Source organism: Macrotis lagotis, chromosome 1 (assembly GCF_037893015.1).
Source record: "Macrotis lagotis isolate mMagLag1 chromosome 1, bilby.v1.9.chrom.fasta, whole genome shotgun sequence".
Lineage (NCBI taxonomy): Eukaryota > Metazoa > Chordata > Mammalia > Peramelemorphia > Peramelidae > Macrotis > Macrotis lagotis.
The window spans coordinates 292,772,942-292,799,247 of record NC_133658.1 but is presented as its reverse complement, the minus strand read 5'-3'; the positions used below and the strand labels follow the sequence as shown (position 1 = coordinate 292,799,247).

Below are 26,306 nucleotides of genomic sequence, written 5' to 3'. Positions count from 1 at the left end.
TGTCTTTGATGCTTTATCATTTGGTACCTTACCATTCCTTTCAACTAGTTAAAGAACCCTAGGGTCCAAGGCTTTGCCAAATTATTCTGGGTTGAGTGTATAATTTATTTCTTCCAACTGCCTCTCCTATTCTCAGTTATCTGGAAGAATTAATTCATTACTGGTGAATCCAGAGAAAACCAGTACTATCACCTGGGTCATAGGAGATACCAAGGCATGTTGTAGATAGATATCCAAGAAATGTAAGACCACAAAGTGGTTTTACTTTTTTCTCTCTGTACTTTCAAATCCTGGTTATAGTTTAAGGTCCTGATAAGTCCTATCTCCTTTTGTAAATACTCCTTGAGCACTCCCATCTTTTAATTCCTATGTAATGCTATTATCATATACTATCTTTCCCTTGTTTTGATTAATTGCGACTGTATCTTATATTATACAGCTAGACTTAGGCTCCTTAAAAATAGGGGGATCAGGGGCGGCTAGGTGGTGCAGTGGATAAAGCACCGGCCCTGGAGTCAGGAATACCTGGGTACAAATCCGGTCTCAGACACTTAATAATTACCTAGCTGTGTGGTCTTGGGCAAGCCACTTAACCCCATTTGCCTTGCGGAAAAAAAAAAAAACCTAAAAGAAAAACTAAATAAAAAATAAAAATAGGGGGATCACTATCTTTTAATTTCTTTGTACCACCTATAATATACTGAACACAGTGCCAGCCACTTATATAGTCGGCATTCAATAACAAATTCTTTTGGTTGCTTTATTGATTTCTAGGAGAAGCACATGACTTGCACTGACATCAATACACTGACCCGGCAAAAGGAACTTCTCCTCCAGAAGCTGAGTACTTTTGAAGAGACCAATCGTACTCTCAGAGATTTGCTGAAGGAGCAACATTCTAAAGAGGTAATCCTGGGCCTTCCTTACTGAGCCATTGTCTGTGTCACTTTTGTTTTTGTGAAAAGTCTTATTTTCTATGTACAATTTGTTCTAATATTGGATTCTTATTCTCCACTTTTCTAAGTTTTTAAAACATGAAATTATAGAATCTCAGAATTTAAAGAGACCTTAGTATTATCTAAACTAACCTACCTTTGCGGGAATTCCCTCTAAAAGATCCCAAATAAAAGATCTTTCAGTCTTTGCTTCCATTAGAAGGAACTCATTGCACTGAGGTCCCCTTATTCCATTGTTGGACAGCTATAGTTGTTTGATTTTGTTCTTTAAAGAATTAAAACTGGGGCAGCTAAGTGGCATAGTGGATAAAGCACCAGCCTTGGAGTCAGGAGTACCTGGGTTCAAATCCAGTCTCAGACACTTAATAATTACCTAGCTGTGTGGCCTTGGGCAAGCCACTTAACCCTATTTGCCTTGCAAAAACCTAAAAAAAAAAATAAAGTAAAATAAAAAAGAATTAAAACTAATATCTAATAAAGATTCGAAGGTGTTAAGAGTGGAAAGAACACTTGAATTGTAAGCATAAATAATCTGAGTCTTATTGAGTCCTATTCCCATCTCTCTCAGTAACATTTTTTACTTCTCTAGACCTTAATTGCTTTGCTGTTCATTAATGTGCTACTATTATTTAAATTATTTTACTATTCATTGTAAAAATAAAAGGATTAGACTAGATCCAAGGGCCATACAAGTTTGATGATGTGATTCTATGGTCTTTGCCCTTTACTGACAGTTAAGAGAATGGGGGGGGGGGGGTGAGGTTCACTGAGATGAGTAGTTAAATCATTTAATTAAATAAAATATACTCCTAGAGAAGAGAGTCAAGTGATAAGTAAGTTTTTCCCCTTTTCAAGCATGTTAAAGTTTTATTTGATAATCTTTTGGGGTTTTTTTTAATTTAATTTTATTTTTTTTTAGTTCTTGCCAGGCAAATGGGGTTAAATGGCTTGCCCAAGGCCACACAACTAGGTGATTATTAAGTGTCTGAGGTCAGATTTGAACTCAGGCACTTCTCACTCCAGGGCCAGTGCTCTATCGCTGCGCCACCTAGCTGCCCCTGGTTTTTTTTATTTCAAAAGAATTTCCTGGTATTGATTCCCTTCTATCCTCTATGAAATTTTTATTATAACAAAGAAAAACAGTTAAACAAAACCAACTATTAACAGTGACTGTTTTTATAGAATTTATGATACTCAACCCTTGTATCTATTTCTCTGAAGAGGAAAAAAGTGGTCAAGTTTAATTTCTTTCAGGGATTTTTATTTATATTATTATAGTTATTGTATGTATTGTTTTTCTAGATCTGCATTTTTTTATCCTATATTAGTTCATTCAAGTTTCCCCATATTTCTCTAAATTCATAATATATAGTGTTGGTAAGTTAAGTTCTTGATAGGTTGGTTATTAAAACATAGCAAAAGGAATTATTGTTTTTCTCCTCCACTTTTGGTCTCAAATCAAAGAAAATAGAAGAGGGAAGGAAAAAATTCAGATTTTTGGTTCTCTGACTCTTGACCTGGATTCATGACTTGATGACATTCTCTGGCTTCTCTTGAAAAAGAGAATTGAATTATGTTCATAAGGAGTATTAGTAATATAACTAACCTTCGCTTTTGTTATCTGGCATGCTATTTTCCTTGGGGATGGAATGTAGGGGCAGGAAAATATTATGAGGCCTTTCTCTTTATTCAGGGAATAGAGGAGGTGGGATAGGTAGGTGGGTGGGGGGGAGGTTGCTTTTATGATATCCTTGATAGTTTGATTGTCTTTGAAGGATTCAGAAAAGCTGATGGAGCAACAAGGAAACCTATTAAAACGACTAGCCGAAGCTGACTCAGAAAAAGCGGTAATGTAAAACTACCTTCTTCATCTTGTTCAAATGGTAAAAAGGGTTTTTTCTTGGGGAATTCAGGGCACTGAGTCCATGCAGATGGAGTCCTGAGCAGCCTCAGTGTTTATTAGTAAATAAAGATTTTCTTAGCCTTTCTGAGCCATAATTTGCTTTGTAAAATGTATAAGTAACTATTTATGGCAATATAAGAAGGGTTTATTTTGACATAGTGTCATCAAGGGTCCCATTTCTGGGGAGTTCAAAAATACATTGGCTCTTTCCTAGAATCAGGCACATTTTATTCAGAATATTTGCTCTGCAACCTCCAGAAAACATATACCTCATTAATTTCAACTGTGTGGGTTGTGGTTAGGACTATGTGGCCTGGGTCAACCTAACTTCCAGGTCCCAGTGACCACATGATGAGTCCCAAGCCTTGCACATGCTCCCTTCTTGCCACCAGAAGTATAGAGGTATAACAGCCTGCCCTGGAACTTGAGTGACTACCCTTCCCCAGGGGAAACTGAGTTTTGTGTTCTCTTCTAGCGTCTGCTGCTATTGCTTCAAGATAAAGACAAGGAAGTAGAAGAGCTGTTACAAGAAATTCAGTGTGAAAAGGTAATTTATTTCTCTACTCCTTATTTTTTTTTTACTATTTAGAAAGAGTTTGAAATAGGAAATTGTTCTGAAATTGGTATCCTAGATCTTCATTTATTTTTTTGGACTTTCTTGCTTTCTAGACTCCCAGGCCCTCCATTTTGTTTTACCAGTGAACATTCTTAATATTTTTCCCAGATTTGGAATTCTCCACAGGGTTTCCTTTAGCTCTGTCCTTGAAAACAAATAACATCTAAAAATACAGACCATCAGAAATCGATAGTCAATGTTTTGACAGCTTTATAAAATTTGAGCAGCCCTTTGGATAGAACCTAGACATTCAGCTTGTGGTTGTCATCAGTGTGAGGGACCTGTGTGTCCATAAGGAAAAGGAACTCTTCTGACATGATCCGTCTGCAGGCTCAAGCTAAGACAGCATCTGAACTCTCCAAGACTATGGAATCCATGCGAGGGCATTTACAGACACAATTGCGGTCTAAAGAAGCAGAGAACAGTCGTCTTGTCATCCAGATAAAGGTACTATCCCTTCAGAGTTCTGAGTTCCATGGAATTAATTCCATTTTTCATGATAGCATGTCTAGTATTCTGTAGTAGGGACAGATAAGGAGACCAACCCGAGGAATGTACAGTCAGTGTACATAGCTATGACCCTACAGTGCATCATGACTGTGATTGTATGTTGTATCTTTCACGTACCTAGGCAGATGATGTGCTGATAAGGGTGAGTACAAAGCATACTTGCTCTGTTGTCAGAGAACCTGAGTTTGAATCTTGCTTTGATCTTCTGTGAACCTGGGCATGTCATTTATCTTTCCTGGACCTCAATTTCCTCATCTGCAAAATACGTGGGTTGCTCTTATTGACCTTCAGTATCCAGTCTAGCTCTCAAGTTATTATTATCCTGGGATGCAGAGCACTCTTTTTTTTTTCTTGGATTATAAAGATTTTATTTATTTTGAGTTTTACAATTTTTTCCCTAATCTTACTTCCCTCCCCCCACCCCCCACAGAATGCAATTTGCCAGTCTTTACATTGTTTCCATGGTATACATTGATCCAAATTGAATGTGATGAGAGAGAAATCATATCCTTAAGGAAGAAACATAAAGTATAAGAGATAGCAAGATCGGACAATAAGATCAGTTTTTTCTTTTTTCTAAATTAAAGGTAATAGTCCTTGGTCTTTGTTCAAACTCCACATTTCTTTCTCTGGATATCGATGGTATTCTCCATTGCAGACAGCCCCAAATTGTCCCTGATTGTTGCACTGATGGAGTGAGCGAGTCCATCAAAGTTGATCATTGCCCCCATGTTGCTGTTAGGGCATACCATGTTTTTTCTGGTTCTGCTCATCTCACCCTGATGCAGAGCACTCTGGCTTCCCCTTGTCCAGAAATCTCAGGCAACCACTAAATGGGCAATTTGTGTCCATATCAATTTTGCCTGATCATTCCCTTGGTGTTTTATCATTACCTTTTGGACTAGTTATAGTTCATGTACTTTTGTTATATCTTTTCTGCTTCTAAGAGACGTTTAAGGTTAAAAATATTTAAAAAATATTTTGCAATTTCAAATAAACTTAAGTTCAATAATTCAATGATCTATGGTTTCTTTGGTGTATATATTTTCTACCAATGCAATTTACAGCCTTTCTACCACTTAGATAGTCTTTGAATGTTGTAGCAGAAAAAAATGAATAAGTCTACTAACTTGGTGACAGGTCTCTAAACTTAGCTATGCTAGTCCTGGTAGACCATAATATACAGCTTGGAACTCTGACCCATATTAAAGCCTTTCCAGCCTGGCATGAGCTGTTTAATTTACACTCTGCTAGAGAAATTGAAGTAGGACTTTAATGAATGGAAGAACCGGATGAATATCAAAACAAACTGCAATCCCCTAAAAAGAAGCAGATAGTAGCTGGTACCAGGCTTCTAAGGTAAATTCATTGTAGCAGTTGGGTATTGAATGTAGCCCTGAACTTCCTTACAGGAAAGGCTAAATGAGGAATGTACTGGGTTTTATCATTACCTGTTAAAAGGAAGCAGGTATGTTTTCCCTGGCAAGGAATTTATCATACCTTAAGGGCTATTGGGTGGTAATATATACCAGATTAGGAAGCTGCCTGATAGCAGCCTTTCTTCTGAGTTCTTCTGCCCCTCCTCCCTTCCCACCACCTAGTGGTCACCCAAGTTGTTCATAAGATCCTAGGGATTGAAAGAAACTTAAATTTCTTTTGGGGGAGTGATAAGCAATTATTTATGCATCAGTGCTCATTAAGCCTTATTCTTCATTCCTGTATTCAGAATTTGGAGCGCAGTGGTTCTCAGCATAAGGCTGAAATGGAGGCCATTATGGAACAGCTGAAGGACCTCAAGCAGAAAGGTGACCGGGATAAAGAAGCCTTGAAGAAAGCCATCCGAGCCCAGCAGGAGAGGGCAGAACGGAGTGAAGAGTATGCTGAACAACTGCATGTCCAGCTTGCAGACAAGGTAACTGAGTCAGGAGAGGGATGATCGAAGAGAACTCACATTCATCCCAATGACTGTCTCACAGTGACCCTTTGAAAAGAAAGGTAATAGTGTCCATTTTACAGATGAGGAAACTCTGGCTCTGAGAGGCTAAGCAGTTTATACCTAAGGTCACCCAGCAAGCCAATCAGGCTCTGAGGTTGCATGCCAGCACAGAACCCTTTACTTTGAGACCAGTGCTTTAGCCCTTGTCCTTCTCAACCTCTCATCCAGGTTTGACCCTGGAGAGAATGACTTGTGCCCCATTATCTTCCTAAGAAGGGCAGTTTATTGGGTTAGATTGATGGATCCAGTCATATTGGACTTAGGGTGAATAAAAATTGCATGATAAAAATTGCATGCCAAGAAAGTAATTAGGGATAGTTTATAAAACAGGAAAACTGTAGGGTAGTGAAAGTATAAGAGGATTGACAAAGGTTCCCTGGGAACATTAAAAAGGACACTGAGGCTTCTAAAACAGTGTTGTCCAGTTAGAAGGAGCTACAGGCTATTAATTTATCCACCTTACTTGTCCTAATTTGGTTACTGTTTGTAATGACCATTAAACTTTGAAAGAAGGGTCTTATAAAGGAACATAACTTTAATAAATCACTAGATACTTTGCATTTAAGTTTTCCAATTTGTAAAATGTTTTAACTATCCCCACCACTTTCCAAGATGGTACTGATAAAGAGTGGTCATCAACTTTTGAGCATTTTGTAGGAAAACTGCAAAAATTCCGTGGTTCAGGGTAACTGTGTAAGAAGGGCTTTATAAGCTTAAATAATAGTGTGGTCACTTGTAATTTGGGAGTAATAATTTTTTAGCTTTTACACAGTTTCAGATTTTAGGATCTAACATTATTGTCCGCTTTATTTTGAATTTTCAAAATGCTTTGTAGAAGTTAGACCTGGCCTCACAGTTTCTCTGCTAGATTGAAAATCTGAAGATCTCTTACCTTTATGCCAAGATCAGTATTCCTAATACCTTGGTTTGATGAGTCTGTTTTGTCCCTTTCCTGGTGTCCCCAGGATCTGTATGTTGCTGAAGCCCTCTCTACCCTGGAATCCTGGAGAAGCCGCTACAACCAGGTGGTGAAAGACAAGGGAGACCTAGAGCTGGAGATCATTGTGTTAAATGAGTAAGGTCTTGGGTTTGGGCAGAGACCTTGGGGGGCTGTTGAGCTTGGGAAAGTTTTTAGGCATTAAAAAATTCTCAGTTTTCACTGTTACATATAGATAGATGATAGCAAAGAAGCCATGAATGGTGGGCTGGGGGAGGGGGATTTTTTGTGGCCTCTTGAATTTTAAGATTGATTGGTTTGACTGGATTCCTTAGAATGGCTCTTTTATTCAGATTCCCTGACTCAGATAAGAAACTTGGCTTTTTGATATATGTTTTTTGATTCTGAAATTATATTACTAGCCAAGTATTTAGCAATAGGAACGATAAACATTTGGCAATAAGGAACAATAAAAATTTGGACCTGAAAAACTGAGCTATGGACTAGTAGAATAGCAGTATGGAACACAGAGTGCACAGAAAAGAAAGAGAAGTCACTGTCCGTCCATAGTTTCTCTGCTGCTGCTGCTGCCACTTGATCAAAATATTCTTTAATAGACCTTTACCTGTGATGGGAGCATGTGACACACGTCTAGGTCCTGTCCTTATAGGGTCTTAGGTTTCTAGTTCTGAATGGACATTAGCATGAGATTGTGCCTATAACCACTCAGTTCTCTGGCTTTTGGGGCAAAGTGTTAATGTAGAGACATAAAGAAAAGATGAGCCTGGCTTTTAGCCAGCATATACTGTTACTGAGGGTATTTAGGTTAGTTTAGTCAAGTGACCCAGGCAACATGTAATTATTTTGCTTATATTGCAGGCAGAATTTGATTTTTAAGTTAACATATTTAACTTTTTCTTTGTATTTCTACTGTCTAGCATAGTTCTGACATAATAGAATATTTTATTGATTGATTAAAAATAAAATTTAAAAACATTAAGGGCAACTCATAATGTAACCTCTCCTTATCCTTATGCTCATCTGAATAACATGTATAGTTTCATGATTTCATATGGATTTTATGCTGTTTTTAGATGAGTATTTTGTGTTAACGTTATGGCAGTTATAGTTGTCTCTTGTATCATAGTTTATGGTACTCTGTTCAATCATTCCTTAATCATTGAACATTACAGTTAGTTTTTTTAATATTCTAACTATCTTAAGTTCAAGTAATTCAGCAAGTATTAAGAATCTGATTAGATCAGGCATTGAATACTCGGAATACAGAGACAAAAATGAAACCATCCTGATACTCAAGGAATTCATGTTCTGTTAGAGGAAATAAACTGTGCATGGGAAATAAATTAACGTTTGAGGAAGGAATGTGCTGGAAGATTAGCATAAGCTCTCTTTAGAAAGTAACAGTTTAGCTGAACATTTGAAGGGAGCCAGAAGTTTTCAGAGAAAGAGGTGAAGGGAGTGCATTCTGTGCCTGAGGAGAGTCTTACAAAAGCTTAGAGATGGATAGTAGAATATTGTGTGCAGGATATACCAAGCAGACCAGTTTGCCTGGAACATAAGAGTTTGTGAAAGAAAGGAAAATTATAATGTACAATAACCCTATAAAGGTAGGCTAAAGGATTCAGCCCTGGAATGTGTTTTATTCTGGAGGCAAGGGGAAACCTTCCAGTGGAGTTTTTTGAGTAGGGGCATCATACAATTAGAATTGTATTTCAGGAATATTGATTATGTAGCCTGGGAGACTCATGAAGATACTATTGCAATATTGTCCAGGTGAGAGGTGAAGGCCTAAACCATATATAATTTTAAAAATTTAATAAATTTTGGAAATAGGGAGGAGTTGGAGATGGACTTCGAGGTTATAAACTAAAAGAATACATTTGAGTGACTCGAATAATAAATTGGGAGAGGGGTATGTTATATAGGGGAGAAAAATAATGTTTTGTTTTAGACATGTTAAATTACAGTTGTCTATGGGACAACTAGTTGGAGCTATCCAGTGGGCAGTTGATGATGAGGGACTGGAATTCACGAGAGAGCCTGGGACTGAATAAAAAAGATCTAGGAGTCCTCTGTGTGGAAGTGGTAGTTTAAATACAAGGGAACAGATGACATCACTAAGAAAGCGAGTACAGAGAGAAGAGATGAGGGCCTAGTACAGAACCTAGGGAACAATTGCATATAAGGAACAGAACAAGGATGATGATCCAGCAGAGACTGAGAAGAAAGAACATCTAAAATTGTAGGAGTACCAGAAAAAGTCAGACACATTCAGGACAGTATTTAGGAGGAGAGGACTGATCAACAGTAGCAACTGCTATAGGGAGAGTCAAGGGTATGAAATGAGAAAAAGGCATTGGATTTGGCAGCGTACAAATAGATCTTTGGTAACTTGGAGAAAAAAGTTTTAGGTGATTGAAGTTAGAAGCCAAATTTCAAAGTATTCTGAAGTGAAAGAGGGAGGTGAAAAGGGGGAAAAACACACATGTCTTTTTTTATCCCTCCCCCCAGAATTTTGATTGTGATGATATACCTCGAGGCGGTTTGGGGTGGTCAGACCATGTGAAAGTTTTTTAAGACTTGGGGAGAAGGGCAGCTAGGTGGCCTAGTGGATAAAGCACAGACCCTGGAGTCAGGAGTACCTGGGTTCAAATCTGGTCTCAGATACTTAATAATTACCTAGCTGTGTGGCCTTGGGCAAGCCACTTAACCCCGTTTGCCTTGCAAAAACCTAAAAAAAAAAAAAGACTTGGGGAGAGCTAGACAATAGACAATTTTGGAATAGAGAAGAAACCAGTGGATAAGGATAGTTTGAAAATTAGAGTAAAAGAAAAGATGAAATGATTAAAGGAAAACAAATATTGGCAATGGAAGGGGGGGTTATGATTCAAGTTTAGGCAAAAGTAGTAGAAGTTAGTATATGTTAGGAAAGTGCCTTCCTGGTGGAGTCAATTTTTCAAAGTTGCAGGGAAGAAAAGCATGAGAACTAATGTTGCAGGGAGGGATGGAATCTACCATCCAGAGAGCAGTACCTAGATAAGAGAACTTGTAACTCTGAATGTCAAGAATTTTGAGGGTAGCCATAGAAAAACTTGTCACACCACACCCTCTACAGTAGTTATAGGCCTATTGATTTATTTCTTGAGCAAGAGTTTGAAGAGTTGTTGGGGGGGTGGGGTGAGGTAATGGATGAATTTACCATGGCAAGGCAAATGCAAATACATGCTGATCTGCCTAATGATTGGAGTCCTAAGTCATGGCTGGTTAAGGTCAATGGTGGGGACAGGTGGCTAGGGTTATGACTTCATCCTCTTAATTATTGGTCAAATCAGTTCTGTCCCATTGTGGTTCCAGTATTGAGTAGATTATCTCCCCTTAGAGGGGGATAAGCCAAGGTTCTGGAGAGTCTTTGGTTCTTGACTGATAACTACTAAGAGTATTTTACAAATTTCTTTTTAAATATTTATTTGGTATATAGTCTTGGCAATGGAATTACAAAGTCAAAGGGTATGTTCAATTTCATTTCATAGTTGTGACATTTTGCAACATTGCTTTCCAGAAAGATTGTACCAGCTTGTATTGTGCTACCATCAATGCAATAATAGCTAAAAGAAAAATTTGAAAATACAGGTTCTGTGTACAGTAGTAATCAAAAATTATTAATCTACTGAGGAATATAAATGATGTCTTCAGTGACAAAAAAGGGAAGATTTGAAGAAATGATGGTATATCTTTTGTACAAGGCTAAGAAGATTAAATATCTTGTAAATTATACTATGATACTAGTCATATATAGCCATTAATTGCATTAAATATATCCTTGTGACATGGAGGTGACTAGAATATCTTTTTTTTTCAGAATATTCTTAAGAGCTGTGCAAGCAAAGTTTAAACTCTGACCAGATTCTTAATAAGACTAAGCTGAGCTTAGAAAAACTTTAGCAGCAATTATGTCCGCTGTCCAAGGAGCTAAGTGTAGAGATTGACCCCAGAAGGCTGACTACTATGTGATCAATTTGGAAGGGCCATGACAATCCATGAAATATAAAATTTAAGTAACCCTCAGTGCTGCATGGCCCCAATTCTTTGCAGTTGTTTTGGAGTGCTAGATAAGGAGGCAAAAGATGCTTTCTCCAAACATTTATTTTTGCTACTCTAAATGGTCTATATGACCATTGGACAAAAGAAAGCAGACAGGAACTAAATCACAACCATTCTGACATCACTGTAACTAACTAGAAAACTCAAATTACTACTAAATGGAAGAATGATGCAAGCCTTAAATGAAATAATAGGTCACAGATTTTTGTCAGATGTTGAATAAAAGAGTTGAAAGATGGGAATCACAGATCTTGGAAAGGTCCTCAGCAGCCACCTAGTGCAAGCCCGTACCTGAAAAGGGATCCCCATTATAATATTGCTGACAAGGCAATTTAGTCCTTGTTTTTAAGAATAAGTATGCTAGGTAACCTATCTCTTCTTGAGGAAGCTCAGTTTTTGGACAGCTCTAGTTACAGGGGATTTTCCCCCTAATATCGGACTTCAATTTGCCAGTCTACAACTTTCCTACTGTTCCTGGTTTTGTCCTCTACAACCAGACAGAACAAGTCTAGGCTCTTCAGATACTTGTCCTTCTGGGCTATAAATATCTCCGTTTCCTTCAATTAAACTTCATTTAATAGGAATTCAAGGCCCTCCAACTATCCTCATTGCCTTCCTCTGGACACATTCCTAGTTTATGATCCTGAGCAGTATTACTTCATAGAATGGAAGGAAATGAACCCACAGAGATCTCAGAGTGAGTCTGAGCTAATTTTAAATATCAGAGAACATTTATAAATGGTATTTGATAAGTGATAACAAACAGATATGAAATGAGCAATCTCTGAGAATTTCTTTAGCATATTATTCTCATCCACATAGTATAATTATCACATTTAGACTCCACAACACCTTAGATGTAATAACTTAAAAATGCAGCTGTTGAGACAGCTATATTATAAATTATGTCAAGGACATTTAAGATAACATTTGGGATAACATTTGGGGGAGTGACTCTCTGAGAACTGACCAACAGAAACATACATTCAGAAACAACAGCTGTTGCTATTCATTTATTTAAATTGTTTGTGACTCTTCATGACCCCATTTGGGATTTTCCTGGCAAAGTTACTGAAGTGGTTTGCCATTTCCTTTTCCAGCTCATTTTAAAGATGAAGAAACTAAGGCAAACAGGGCTTAAGTGACTTTCCCAGAGTCACATTACAGCTTCTAAGTGCCTGAGGCTGAATTTAAACTCAGGGCTCCCTGACTCCAGACCTGGCACTCTAACCATTGTACCACCAAGATGATATTATATAGTTTTTTAAGTGTTCAAAGATCAGTTTTCAAAATATTATTACAAAAGAATAGAAAAAATTGATTGTATGATTACCAAAAAATAAGATAACTCCACTGCCAATCCAAATACTTTTTCTTCTACTTTTTCTTTTCTATAAAATCTTGATGAGAGTGCTCTATGCATCAATGCATGCATTCATTGAGGGAGTCCTTCATTAAAGTGTGAGAAAGGCAATATATAGATCATTTTTAAATTTATTTTTCCAATTATATGTAAAGATAATTTTCAACATTAATTTTTATAAAGTTTTCTCCCTTCCACTTTTCTCTTCCCCTTAAGATTGCAAGTAACCTGATATACATATATATGCATGTACATATACATGTTAATATTTCTGTATTAATCATTCTGTGAAAGAAGAAACAGAACCAAGGGAAAAACCCTAAGCAGGAAAAAACAAAAACAAATTTTAAAAAGTGAAAATAATATACTTTGATCAATATTCAGATTCTATAGTTCTTTCTTTGGATATGGATAGCATTTTCCATTACATCTTTTTAGCATTATCTTTGATCATTGTTTTACTGAAAAATTTCTGTCCTAATTGATCATCATACAATGTTGCAATTACTATATACAGTGTTCTCCTGGTTCTGCTCGATCACTCATCTGTCATGTTAGTCTTTTTTTTTGAATTTTTTTATTTATTTAAGGCACTGGGGTTAAGAGTGACTTGCCCAAGGTCACACAGCTAGGTAATTATTAAGGGTCTAAGGTCGGATTTGAACTCGGGTTCTCCTGACTCCAGGGCCAGTGCTCTATCTACTGCACCACCTAGCTGCCCCCTAGTCATGTAAGTTTTTACAGGTTTTTCTAAAATCTGCCCACTCATTTCTTATAGAACAATAATAATATTCCATTATGTTCAACCATTCCCCAATTGGTGGGCTTCTCCTCAATTTCAATTCTTTGCCCTCTACTGAAAGAGCTGCAATGAATATCTTGTATATGTGGGTTATCTTTCCCTTTTTAATAATTTCTTTGGGATACAGACCTAATAGTGGTATCACTGGATAAAAGGATATACTGAATATACAATTTGATTGCCCTTTGGAGTATAGTTTCAAATTACTCTTTGGAATGGTTGAATCAGGTCACAACCCCACCAACAGTTCATTAGTGTTGCAATTTTCTCATATCCCCTCCAACATTTACCATTTCCCTTTTCTGTCATATTAGCTGGTCTGATATGTGTGGAGTGGTATCTCAGAGCTGCTTTAATTATCATTTCTTTACTTAACAGTAACTTAGAACATTTTTTCACAAATAGCTTTAATCATAAATAACTTTAATTTCTTCAATTGAAAACTGCCATTGGAGAATGACTTGTATTCTTATTTTTTTTTTAGTTTTTCAACATTCATACATTTGCAAGATTCATAAGTTACACATTTTTCTACTATATGTTTTCTACTACCCTCTCTTCCATTCCCCCCCCTTCTCCTTGGCAGAAAACAGTCTGGTAGAAGTTCTACATGTGTATTTGTGTTTAACATATTTACATATTAGTCATTTTGTGTAAGAGGAGTTAGGAACAAAGTGAACATAGTATATATTTAGATTCTGTGGTTTTTTAAATTCCTTTGGATGTTGATGGCATTATCTATAACAGGTCTCCCAGAGTTTTCCTTGTTCTCTGAATTGCTGAGAGCAACTATATCAGGGTGGCTAGGTGGCACAGTGGATAGAGCACCAGCCCTGGAGGAGTACCTAAGTTCAAATCCGGCCTCAGATACTTAATAATTACCTAACTGTGTGGCCTTGGGCAAACCACTTAACCCCATTTGCCTTGCAAAAAACCTTAAAAAAAAAAGAGCAGCTATATCCATCATAATTTATCAACTCACAATGTTGTTAATGTGTACAACGTTCTCTTGGTTTTGCTTCCTTTGACTTCAGTATCAGTTCATGTAATTCTTTCCATGCTTCTCTAAAATCCAACCACTCATGATTTCTTGAAGAAAATAGTACTCTTTAACATTCATATACCATAACTTGTTCAGCCATTCCCCAATTGATGGGCTTCCTTTCAACTTCCGATTCTTTGCTACTATAGTTGCTATAAATATGCTTGAATAAGTGAAACTTTTCCTCATTTTTTATAATTTCTTCTGGATACAGGCCTAGTATTGGTATTCCTGGGTCAAAGTTTTGATCAGTTTTATTTCTCTTTGGGCCTGGTTCCAGATAGTTATCCAGAGGATAACAACAGTGCATTAATTTCCAAATTTTCCCACATCCTCCCCAATATTGATCATTTTCCTTTTTTGTAATGTTAACCAATCTGATAGATGTGAGATGATACCTCATAGTTTTAATTTGCATTTAATTATGATTTAGAGCATTTTTTATATGACTATATAAAAGTTTAATTTCTTCATCTGAAAACTGCCTATTCACATCTTTTAACCATTTATCAATTTGGGAATAACTTGTATTCTTAAAAATTTGACTCAGTTCTCTATATATTTGAATAGTGATGTCTTTATCAGAAACACTGGCTGTATAAATTGTTTCTCAGATTTCTTCTGATATTGGAAGATTGGTTTTGTTTGTACAAAAATTTCTCAATTTATTGTAATTAAAATTTGGATAGACCATTTTGTAATCTATTTTTTTAGAGCAGATTGTCTTCACACAAAATTTACTGGAAATTACAGAGAATAAACTATTCTGCTACTTATTTTATTTTCATAAAAATGAAGGCATATAAAATGTTTCAGTTATAAAATGTCTATAAATGTACTCCTCGCCTGAGATTTCTCACATGTGTATCAAAATAATATTTAATGACAGATGTAATCACAGAGATAACTTTGTTCAATTATTTACTGAGTATCATATTCAACAAGGAGATGTGCTCACCAAAGCTATTTGTCAGTAGGGAGATTATCCTACGTGAAATTCAAATAATAGTTATTTCCTTTTTTACAAAGCATTTATATGAATAACTGGCTTTTAAATGATATTATATCAATTACATTAAACACTGGAACACCATAAGGTCTTCTCAATGAGATCTGATTAATTTAAAGGGGAAAAAAAACATACTGCCCAGAGATCGAAACGCGGTGGGATAGATAACCCATTGAATTGATCACCAAGATTTATTTTCTTGTGAAGATACTATAGAGTGGTCAGTAAGTTGGGCCCATGCTGAAATAGGAAGAAAAGAATGGACCATACTGCATTGGGAAATGGAAAAGTGCTTTTTTTAAAGTGTTTTATTTTTTAATTCAATTTTATTTTTAGTTTCAATTTTTTTCCTCTTCCCATTGAAAGGCAAGAAATTAAAAACCCTTATAAATATGTATAGGCATGCAAAACAAATTTCTGCTTTAACCAGGCCACTTCTTCCTCCCCCAAAAGGAAGAAAAATAATGAAATTGAAGAAAATAGGCTTCTGTTTATATTCATAGTCCAGACAAATAGCATTCAAACTGAATCCTTAGAAATATGTTTGGTCATTTGGTTAACCAGAGTTACAGGTGTTTCAAAGTTTATTGTGTATACAACATCATTCTACTCACTTCACTCTATCAGTTCAGACAAGTCTGCCTAGATTTTTCTGAAATAATCTCCTTTATTATAGCACAATAATAATCCATTTCATTCACACACCATAACTTTTTCAGTCATTTGCCATCTGATAGCCATTCCCTCAATTAAAATTCTTTCCTACCACAAATGCCCTACACACACACACACACACACACACACACACACACACACACACACAGCTATCAATATTTTTGAATATATGAGTTATCAACATATTCAACTGAGTATCAACTTTTTCCCTTTCCTTGATATCTCTGGGATATGGACATAGTAGTGCTATTTACTGGGTCAAAGAATATCTATAATAGTTTTTTGGACATATTTCCATATTGGTTTTCAAGGAATGGTTGAACTAGTTCAAAGCTCCACCAATAGTATAATTTTGGTGCAAAACTGTAATGTATTCCTTTTCTGTCATATTAGTCAATCTGGAAGATATGAGATGGATATATCAGTTATTTTAATGTACATTTCTTTATTAGAGTATTTTTCATGTAGCTGTTGACAGTTTGAATTTCTTTCTTTGAAAACTGCTTCTTCATATCCCTTGACTGTTAATTGGGAATGATTTTTATTATTGTGAATTTGATTGTTTCTTATAATTTTTAAAATGAGACTTTTATATTTTTGTTGGATTTTTTCCAGTTTTTGTGGAGTAATGGGGTTAAGTGTTTTGCCTAAGATCATTTTAATTATCAAGTGTCTTAAGGCCAGATTTGGTCCTCCTGACTCCAGCGCCAGGTTTTCTATTCACTGCATCACCTAGCTACCCCCCAAAATAAGACTTTTATCAGAGAACCTTGCTGCAAATATTTTCCCTAGTTTCCTGATCTCTTACATTCTTTTCAGCAGTTTTTGGATTTTTATGTTTCATTTCCCCAGTGGACTGTAACCATCTTAATGACAGACTCAGTTTCATTTTTGTCCTTGTACCCCTAAAACTGAACACAGTGCTGGTTAGTAGGCACTTAATAGGTGTTTATTAAATACCTAACCTTTTCTTTTTTCTTTCCCTTTGGATTTTCTTTTCTTTTCTTTTCTTTTTTGTTTTTGCAAGGCAATGGGTTTCAGTGACTTGCCCAAGGTCACACAGGTAATTATTAAGGGTTTGAGGTGGAGTTTGAACTCAGGTCCTCCTGACTTCCAGGATCAGTGCTCTATCCACTATGTCACTTAGCTGCCCCGTCACTTTGGATTTTCAAATTAGAATAACCTTATCTCAAAATACTGCTATGATCATCTCTTCCTCAACATTTTCCCCTTAATAACTTTTCTCACCTTTTAATAAATATTAGCCATTACTAATATTGGAACAGATGAATTGAGTGGGTATAGTCAGTTCTTTTTTTAATACAAATGCTTATATTTCTTCATTGGAAATAATTACAGATTCCTGGTTTTGAGTACATCTTAATCAATTAAAGAATAAGCCCTTTTAGTTTTACTTTTGTTCAGAATTTTGTAGTGATGGTTTTTTTAACTTTTATGAATCAATTAAAATTTACTGTATTCCTTTTTAGCGTCAAACCAGTAGAAGATCTGTATTTTTTTTTCTGTCAGTATGAATTGTTTTGTAGTTCTCACATCATCTTACTTGGATGTGATGAATAAGTATTTCAATGCATTGTCATATGTTGTTTAATCTGAGGGGGTATAATTTATGATGATTTTGTTTGGACTAAGCACAAGAGACTTAAGTGATTCAGACTTCAGGTTTACTTTGATAGAGGTAAGCCCTAAAGGACTCTCTCTGGAATCTTTTAGGGATCTGGAAAACAGCCTTAATTGAATTTGAGCAGTGTTTGACTAGATGATGGGTGCTTTCTGAAATTTGTAGTGATATTTTAGATGGTCATTCTAGACCAGAAGTTGTTTGGTTTGGGTTAAAATTAATTAGTTGTAGACCTCTGAATGGTTTTGGTTAAAATTGATTAGTTGTAGACCTCAGAAGGGAATCTACCTCCCCAACTTTTTGGTTGTTTAGTTTCTAGTTTTGTTGATAACAGAACTCAGTGTGTGTGTGGTACATAGCAACTTACTGACTACATATCAATATTTTTAATGGGGAGAAATGGATGTATATGTTGGGGGAAATGATTATGTGACATGCTTTCCTCCCTAACACTCTTTCAGTACTTGACTTGACCAGGCCCCCCATAGTTAAGCAGTTTCTCTGTTTATGTCCTCCATGCTCTTACCCCATGTATCCAGCATGAAGCTTCAATTGAGAAGCTGAGTTAGTTCCTCCCCCAAAGATTGAGGAGTCTGTCATTCTAGAAATGTTCAGTGTCAGGAATTCTGGATCAAAAGGGACCACTTTATTTCAAAATACTTTGTTTTCTCTTCTTTCTTTTTTCCTATTATACCAGCCGAGTTTCAGATCTGGTATCACAGCAGCATGCCTTGGAGGAGAAGATGCGTGAAGATCGGGATACTCTGGTAGAAAGATTACATCGACAGACAGCAGAATATTCTGCATTCAAACTTGAGAATGAGAGGCTAAAGGTCAGCTAAGCATTCTTGAACCATAAAACTGGTGTTTTCAGAAAGAGAAAAGGGATATTGTAACTTACTGAGGCAACTTTGGGTATGCCATTCCGTCTTTGCAACTAGATTGAAGTTAGGTATCCCTGCCTGAGGGCTTTGTGTATATTTTGAAGGTTGTGGAATGAGATTTAAATAGGAGAATGGGACTTTAATTATATCTCCCAATTTCAAGACCTAAAGTCTTTTATTGACTTTCTTAATAACATGGTCCTGAATACCATTCTAAGAGATAGATTAATTACTTAACAAGATTCTTTTTCCATCATCTATCCCTGCCCCCACCTTGGAATGGGGCAAACTGTAGAATTTTATATTAGCCAGGAGGAATCTAGAACCTTGCCTTCTATTTCAGTGGGACTTTGAGTAGGTCATTTCAGTTTCCAGAGCTTTATTTTCCCCATTTTTTCTAAATTGGGGATAGTTATCTCTTAGCAACAGAATTAGGTCAGTGTTTTAGAATCAGGAATGATTTAGTTTTCAAAAGCACTAATTAATATTTCCCTTAATTTCCAGAAGGAGGAAATTAGACATATTTGAATTTTTTTTAAAGAAGGGGGGAGGAAGCAAAACTTGTAAAGTTTGAAGACTGATATTTCTATCTTTGTTGCTTTTCTAAGGAAATATATTTTTCTCTTGTTTAACAGAGATCTTTCATCACTATGGCATTTCCATTTATGTCATAGTAGTTTGGTCAAAGTTAAACTCTCCATATTATTATCATCTCCTTACAGGCTAGTATCACCCCTGTGGAGGACAGGCTAAGTCAAGCCCAAATTGAGGTTCAACAGCTGAAGGTGTCAGTCAAGAACTATGAAGGGATGATCGACAACTACAAGAGTCAGGTATTTTTCTAATTTTACTTTTTCCCAGCAGGCAGGCATCACCACCCCACTTCATCATGCCTCATTTCTCAATTGCTCTTAAGTTTTTCCACTCTGAAACTCCTTACCTTCAGTAACTTGAGTAGTGAAGAGTTGTTTCTCACCATGTCTGCTCTCCCATCAGAAACCCTAATTGCCCTCTCTCTGCTTGTAGGTGATGAAGACCCGGATGGAAGCTGATGAGGTAGCCACTCAACTGGAGCGCTGCGACAAGGAGAACAAGATCCTCAAAGATGAAATGAACAAAGAAATTGAAGCGGTAATTGTTGATTTCTACACAAGCTTCCCCGCCCCCATCCCCTTTCTGAATTAGGCAGGTAACCGGATTTATTTGAGTAAGGAAGGGAAAAGTGGTCTTTTGAAAAGCTAGCACCTTCTCCTTTCCCTTGCTTTTTTTTCCTCTACACTTAGAAAAAAAATTGAAGCTAAAAGCATTCAAAGATCCCATTTGAAGGGAACAAATGATGACTAAACTCCCAGATATCTGTTTGATTAGTTGGTATAACAGTCCTAATTGCTTCTACTATTCCTTTTTCCACACCTTCCCCCCCCCAAAAAAAAAAGATAGCAACTTAAACAAAAATTTATTCAATCATTTTGGTCATGCCCAACTTGTGTGCCCCCCCCCCACATTTGGTGTTTTTCTTAGCAAAGATACTGGAGTGGCTTGCCATTTACTTTCTCTAGATCATTTTACAGATAAACTGAAGCAAAAAAGGATTAAGTGACTTGCCAAGGGATCCAACAGTTAATAAATGTCTGAGGCCAGATTTAAACTCATCTTCCTGGCTCCAGGTCTGATACTCTTATCCACTTTGCCACCTAGTTGCCCGAACACACACAAAAAAACCAAAATTTACCTAATTTATGTAATGGCAGAGAAAGGCACCAATCTGGAGTTTTAGGCTGGGTTGTTATTATGGAGAATATTTTATACTTTATTAGACATCCAGAAATCCATATGGTGTGCCTCATGACTGGATGCTGGGATGGGTCATCCGATAAGTATTTCTCCATAATTATTAGGCTGGTGGATTGGTCAGAGTTTCCCTAGAGGACAATAGGGTATTTTACAGTGAGTGACCTTAGGGTAACTTAGACATTTTAAAGTTTTTTAGGGCAGGTTGTAAAGTGGAGTAATGGTGGCTTTCCAGTTTCTAGAATCCCTCCTTGTTACCAAGAGATTTATATAGCAAGCTTGGTGGATATTTACTTTTACTTTGCTGTCAAAGTACTTCAAGAGTTAAAAAATAGGGGCAGCTGGATGGCACAGTGGATGGAGCACCAGCCCTGGAGTCAGGAGTACCTGATTTCAAATCCGGTCTCAGACACTTAATAATTGCCTAGCTGTGTGGCCTTGGGCAAGCCACTTAACTGGGGGGGCGGGGAAGAGTTAAAAATATAGTCTGGGGTGGCTAGGTGGTGCAGTGGATTCAGGAGGAACCTGAGTTCAAATCCGGCCTCAGACACTTAATTACCTAGCTGTGTGACCATGGGCAAGTCAGTTAACCCCATTGCCTTGCAAAAAAAAACGTAGTCTGGATTTTACCAAAAGAGATCTTTCTTTCCTTCTTTAAGGCTCGTAAGCAGTTCCAGGCTCAGCTGACTGACCTTCAACAACTGCCTGAGATCCTCAAAATTACTGAGGCTAAATTGGCCGAATGTCAGGATCAGCTACAAGGCTATGAGAGGAAAAATGTGGACCTCACAGCTATCATAGCAGATCTGCGCACCCGGGTAAGGGACTGGCAGAAAGGGTCTCACGACCTGACCCGAACAGCCAGCCGGATACCAAGATGAGATGCACGCCCCCAAAGGAAGATCACTTCCTTTTCTTTGGCTGCCACTTTTCGAAACGAATTAATTCTCATCAACACTGTGAAATAAAAGTCTGGTGTGCCAAATGTTCTTGTGTTTGCAAATAGTGATTTTAGTGTTAGGAGGCGTCATTTGTGAGCTTCTTCTAATTAATTCTGTAGGCTGAATTTTCTCTTCTTCCTCAACCTTCATACTGGTCTGAGATTTAGATTATTTCTTGAACTTTGAGTCTTTTCATTGTTCTCAAATCAAACAATTTACAAGGTCTGGGCAGCAGACCATGTGTGGCATTTCAAATGCTTGTCTGGCTTCTGTTCATACTTTAACTGTTCTCCCTTTCACTATTTTATTTGTAGTATGTGACATACTCTTCTGATTCAGTCATATCTCCTATCTCCAATCTTGCATGCTAATTACTTATTTTTATTTCTTTGAGACAAACATTGTTTGTGACATACTCTTCTGATTCAGTCATGTCTCCTATCTCCAATCTTGCATGCTAATTAGTTATTTTTATTTCTTTGAGACAAACATTGTTTGTGATCTGGGGGGGCTGGCTTCTTAATCACTCTAAATTTTTGTTTTCTTATCTTGAAAATGAGGGGGTTGGATTGGATGATCTATAAGATCCCTTCCACTTCTTATATTCAAGAAAAAGATTCCAGATATGATTATCTGTAGGCTAATTTTAGTTTTTATTAATATCCTCTGTATGTCATGACAACCTGATTTGTACCATTGACTTCAAAAATTTATTTTGATTTTTTTTTTTTTGGCTTTCAGAGAAGCCTTGACTTTTTCCTCTGGTCAAGAAAGCATTATATTTTCTTAAGAGTAAAGTTTATTATTTTGGAAAGATGAATGCCTTCCTGGCCTTCAATTCTTATTAGATCTAAACTTCAAGTCCTTGTATGGGCAGGGAAGGTATGACTTTGCAATGGATGCTGAAGGTGACGATCTACCTCGCCAAGGAATACCGTCTACAGATGTACCTTTCATATGGATGCCAGCTTACTGGAAGGAAGGAAGGACAGGACAGTGTTTCACCTTCTATGTAAAATGGTCTCTTTTCCTGTCATTTTAGATCGAACACCAGGGGGAGAAGCTGGAGGTGGTGAGAGAGAGACATCAATATTCTCAGGAGGAAAACAAACAGCTAAGCCTCAAAGTGGAAGAACTAGAGAGGTTAGAGTCACAGTGTCCTATTTCTATCCTCATCCTTTTTTCTAGGACCTGAACTCTTCAGTTTCCACTTTATGCTTACCCACTGAAGAGTTTGGGTGACTGAGCCAAGGCTCTGGAATGATGGTGGTGGGTTAACTTCAGAGGGAAGAACAAACAAACTCTTTAGGAAAAGTTGCTTCTATTTCACCTGCAACCCTCCATACAGTCAAAGTACAACTTCTCTGCAGACCTCTCAGGCTGGAAACATCCAAGAACCAAGATACAGCCACCTCCAGGAGACTGAGAGCTTAACCCAGTTCCTGGAGAAAGGCATATTTCATTTAGGCAGGGGTCCTGCTTTAAATGGGACAATTGGTACATGCTGGTGGTGGGTATTTTCTCATCTATTCTGATCTTTTTCTTCCCATATCATGACAACCTAATCAATGACCTTGAGTCTTTCCTTTTTTTTAATCCTGAACCCATGATTCCTATTAGTGTAAGGTCAGTTTGAACAGAGGTAGCAGAGTTCCTATCTAGCTATCAGTAGCAGAAAAGGCAGGACACACCCATCAGATTTATTGGTGGTAAAGCTTTGTTAAGATTTTTGGCATCTCTGAGATAGCTATATACTCCATCCCATTTTGATTTTATGATGTTTTTCCCTACCTTGCTTTGACCTCCCCTGCCTTGGTCTTTCAGTTACTTTGGATTTTTTCATATGCCATTTCCTTTAGGATTCTAATTTTCTGATGGCACGATGAGAATATTTAGAACTGAGTGCCATCCTGTGGTGGCAGACAGGTTTCACAGTGCCTGATGATGGGGATGAGTGGTGGGAGAAGAGGATGGGGGAGACTTAACTCAGTGCTTTTATACAGGAAACTTGAGTGTACTAGCGCCCAGAACATTGAGTTCCTCCAGGTGATTGCAAAGAGAGAGGAGGCTATCCATCAATCCCAGCTTCGGTTGGAGGAGAAAACCCGAGAATGTGGTTCTCTAGCACGTCAGCTGGAAAATGCCATTGAGGATGCCAGGAGACAGGTCAGTGGTGCCACCCTCGTCCTGGCTTGGCTCTCCCAATAACCCTTTTGCCCTGACATGGTGCAGAGGAGGCTTAAAAGAGGTTTGCTTTATTCTCTATTTCCTTTCCTTGCCCCCTCTGCCTTGTTAATACTTCTGGGAAAATGGAGCCCCCAAGTAAAAGGTAAGTATCAAGGGAGAAGGACATTTCACAGTCTATTTTGTGAAGGCGGTAGCTGCTAAATTTGGGAAAGCAACACGCACAGCTTTAGACCCTTTCTCTAGGTGGAACAAACAAGGGAACGTGCTGTCTCCAAGGAACGAACAGCCCAGAACAAAATCTTAGATCTGGAAACACAGCTGAGTCGAACTAAAACAGAGCTCAGTCAACTACGACGGAGCCGAGATGATGTGAGTTGATGATAAGCAAAGCAGAAATCTGAGTCTGAATTGGTTCTGTGTGGTGGCTAGAATTCTTCAACTGTCCTTACTACCAAAGGCCTAAAGGTATTCAAGATGGTCCTCCCAGTAAAGGTTTTTCTGAGATGAAAGTTCTGGAATTTTCAGATTCCTCCAAATTGATATTATTACATGGTCATTATTAGAGTGAAATCATTTATGTCTACTCTACACAATCTCAACAGATTATTTTCATTTAGGACAAATTTCTCAATCCCAGACAAAATTGTAGGTTCCTTAGGGTAAATTTATAGGTTTTTTATCATCACCAAGGATCTGTTTTCCTATATAAGGGATATAATTTCTTAACTGGAAAAATCCTCCTTTATAAAATTCCAACAAACCGGAGATAATGAATTTTTATCTCCTTTTTGTATTATAAGGACAAGTGCTAAGCTTAGTCTGAAAGCCATATGTCTAGCATAGCCATTTTTAACAGAGGCTATAACAAGTGGTATTGGTACACTTGCATATTTGAATCACTTAATAGTGTTAGCACAAAATTATATTTATGCATAGTAGCTTAGGAATCAACCTTATAAACTTGCCATTTTATTTCCTTGCATATTTAGACCTAAGGTCGAATGAACTTAGTGAACAATTCATTCACAAAGAGTTGCATCTCATGTTCCCTTGGGCTCTAAATTCTTTTTCTCCTTAGGCTGACCGTAGATACCAGAGCCGCCTTCAGGACCTAAAAGACCGCCTTGAACAATCAGAGAGTACCAACCGCAGCATGCAGAATTATGTCCAGTTCCTCAAATCATCCTATGCCAATGTATTTGGGGACAATGCTTTAACTTCATATTTAACAAGCTCTCCCATCCGTTCCCGATCACCTCCCATATGAAGTTGTTGCTGACTTTTCCAAGGAAGAGGGAGTGTACCTGGAGATCCTTTGAGCTGTCCTTTTCCTTTTGGGGAGAAAGGTGTAGACATCTTTTCCAGGTCTCTTACTGTGGGAAAGTCCATGCCAAATCATCTTTAAGAAGGAGTGGATAAATGAACATGACACTTTTTTTCTCAGTTACTGGATTGGAGTTTAATTAACCTGATTACAACTTGGATTTTATAACAGATAAATTTTGTATAATTCTTGGATATACATCTTTCTTCCAGATTCTAACTCATTGATCCTTCTCCTAGTACTTCTTACAGAGATACTTATTCTTAGTTCTTTTGAGCCTTTATAGAAACTATTTGATGTAGTTTTTTCTTTTTTCTCTCAGGGAAAAAAGAACCTGTTACAGGCCTACATTCTTCTATACTTCTGCCCCTTCACCCCCAAGTGTGAGCATTTCTCACTTTTTTAAAAATTCTAAGTGCAATGCCTGTTGACAAATTTTCCTTCAAGGCTTCAGAAAAACTCTTTCAGATAGTTAACCCTATTCTGCAGAATCATATATCAGAAGAAATCTTTGCCTCCCCCTCCCCTCTAAAACACTTCAGGATAACACAATATAAGAATTTTGTTTTAGTTTCCTGATAGTTTGATCCTCATTATTTTTGATGTTTGTTTAACTACTTGGTTTGTATCTGTAAAGTTGCATTTTTGTATTTGTGTTTTACAAGATTCTTTTTTTTAATTTAAATTCCCCTCCCCCAAACGACACAAATTATTTTAAGGTGCTCTGGGCAGCAAACTATTAAAGATTTTAAAATACTTGCTTCTGGGGTGTTAGGCTTTTCTTTAAATTGGAGTTTGGCTTTGATTTTTTTTCCTCTTTTTCTCTTGGGATCTTTCTCCAGTTGCCTAGGAACAACACAATTTCTATAAAGGAAGTGAAGAATCAAGATATAAAAGTGATTTAGTATAAGGAGAGTTCTTTTAAGGTAGTTCCATTATAACCTTTAAAATAGAAAGGGCAGATCAATTTGATCCCTGCATTCTAATCAAAGCACCCCAGTGGTTCCCCCATGAATAACAGAAATAGACGGTTCCTCCTGTTCTTATTGCCTCTGTGAGCTAACCAAATGGGATTTTTTTAATGTATTGAATTGCTAGAAGGAAGTTTTTTGATAAAGGCAGCTCCTTTAATGCAATAACATTTTGACATTTGAGGAGATTAGGACCTAAAAGTAACCAAGGGTGCATGAAAATAAAGCGTCAAAAAAATCCAAAGTATCCATTTAAAGACTTCTCGATTAGATTAGCGCCTTCAACCTAGTCATTTCCCTCAGAGGCACGCGGGGCACACCTGGAGAACGCGCGCCAAGTCAATTCTCCTTTGGGTTGTAGCTAGCCTTTAGTTTTTGCAAGGCAGTGGGGTTAAGTGGCTTGCCCAAGGCCGCACGCCTCGGTCATCATTAAGTGCCTGAGGCCGCATGGGAAGTCAGGCACTCCAGGCGCCCCCGTGGCTAGCCTTTTAAGTCGGCCCCGCCCCTTCCAGCTTCCGCCGGTCATTCCCGGGCTGGGGCCTCGGCCGAGCCGCCCAATGGGCGGGCCGACTCAGCGGGAGGGTCAAAGGGCAAGACTCGGCGGCCGGAAGCGGAAGCGGAAGCGGCTGGGCCGG

At 37.5% G+C, this 26,306-nt stretch overlaps 1 protein-coding gene across 9 annotated transcripts in view; it reads left to right on the top strand.

The window, feature by feature from the left end:
* Nucleotides 1–25,456, top strand: part of ODF2 (outer dense fiber of sperm tails 2) — a 47,713-nt gene extending 22,257 nt beyond the window's left edge. For 7 of the 9 annotated variants that reach the window (XM_074211028.1, XM_074211030.1, XM_074211029.1 and 4 more), the window contains 14 exons: nucleotides 775–906; nucleotides 2,732–2,803; nucleotides 3,335–3,406; nucleotides 3,806–3,922; nucleotides 5,712–5,897; nucleotides 6,947–7,056; nucleotides 18,271–18,406; nucleotides 19,180–19,290; nucleotides 19,484–19,588; nucleotides 20,908–21,066; nucleotides 22,232–22,332; nucleotides 23,193–23,355; nucleotides 23,620–23,745; nucleotides 24,455–25,456. In XM_074211028.1, the coding sequence (XP_074067129.1) occupies nucleotides 775–906; nucleotides 2,732–2,803; nucleotides 3,335–3,406; nucleotides 3,806–3,922; nucleotides 5,712–5,897; nucleotides 6,947–7,056; nucleotides 18,271–18,406; nucleotides 19,180–19,290; nucleotides 19,484–19,588; nucleotides 20,908–21,066; nucleotides 22,232–22,332; nucleotides 23,193–23,355; nucleotides 23,620–23,745; nucleotides 24,455–24,643 (1,779 nt within the window). In that variant the 3' untranslated portion in view covers nucleotides 24,644–25,456. Of the gene's footprint in view, nucleotides 1–774; nucleotides 907–2,731; nucleotides 2,804–3,334; nucleotides 3,407–3,805; nucleotides 3,923–5,711; nucleotides 5,898–6,946; nucleotides 7,057–18,270; nucleotides 18,407–19,179; nucleotides 19,291–19,483; nucleotides 19,589–20,907; nucleotides 21,234–22,231; nucleotides 22,333–23,192; nucleotides 23,356–23,619; nucleotides 23,746–24,454 lie in introns of those variants that run through there. The other 2 variants (XM_074211032.1, XM_074211031.1) reach the window with 1 other exon arrangement.
* The last annotated feature ends 850 nt before the right edge of the window (nucleotides 25,457–26,306 follow it).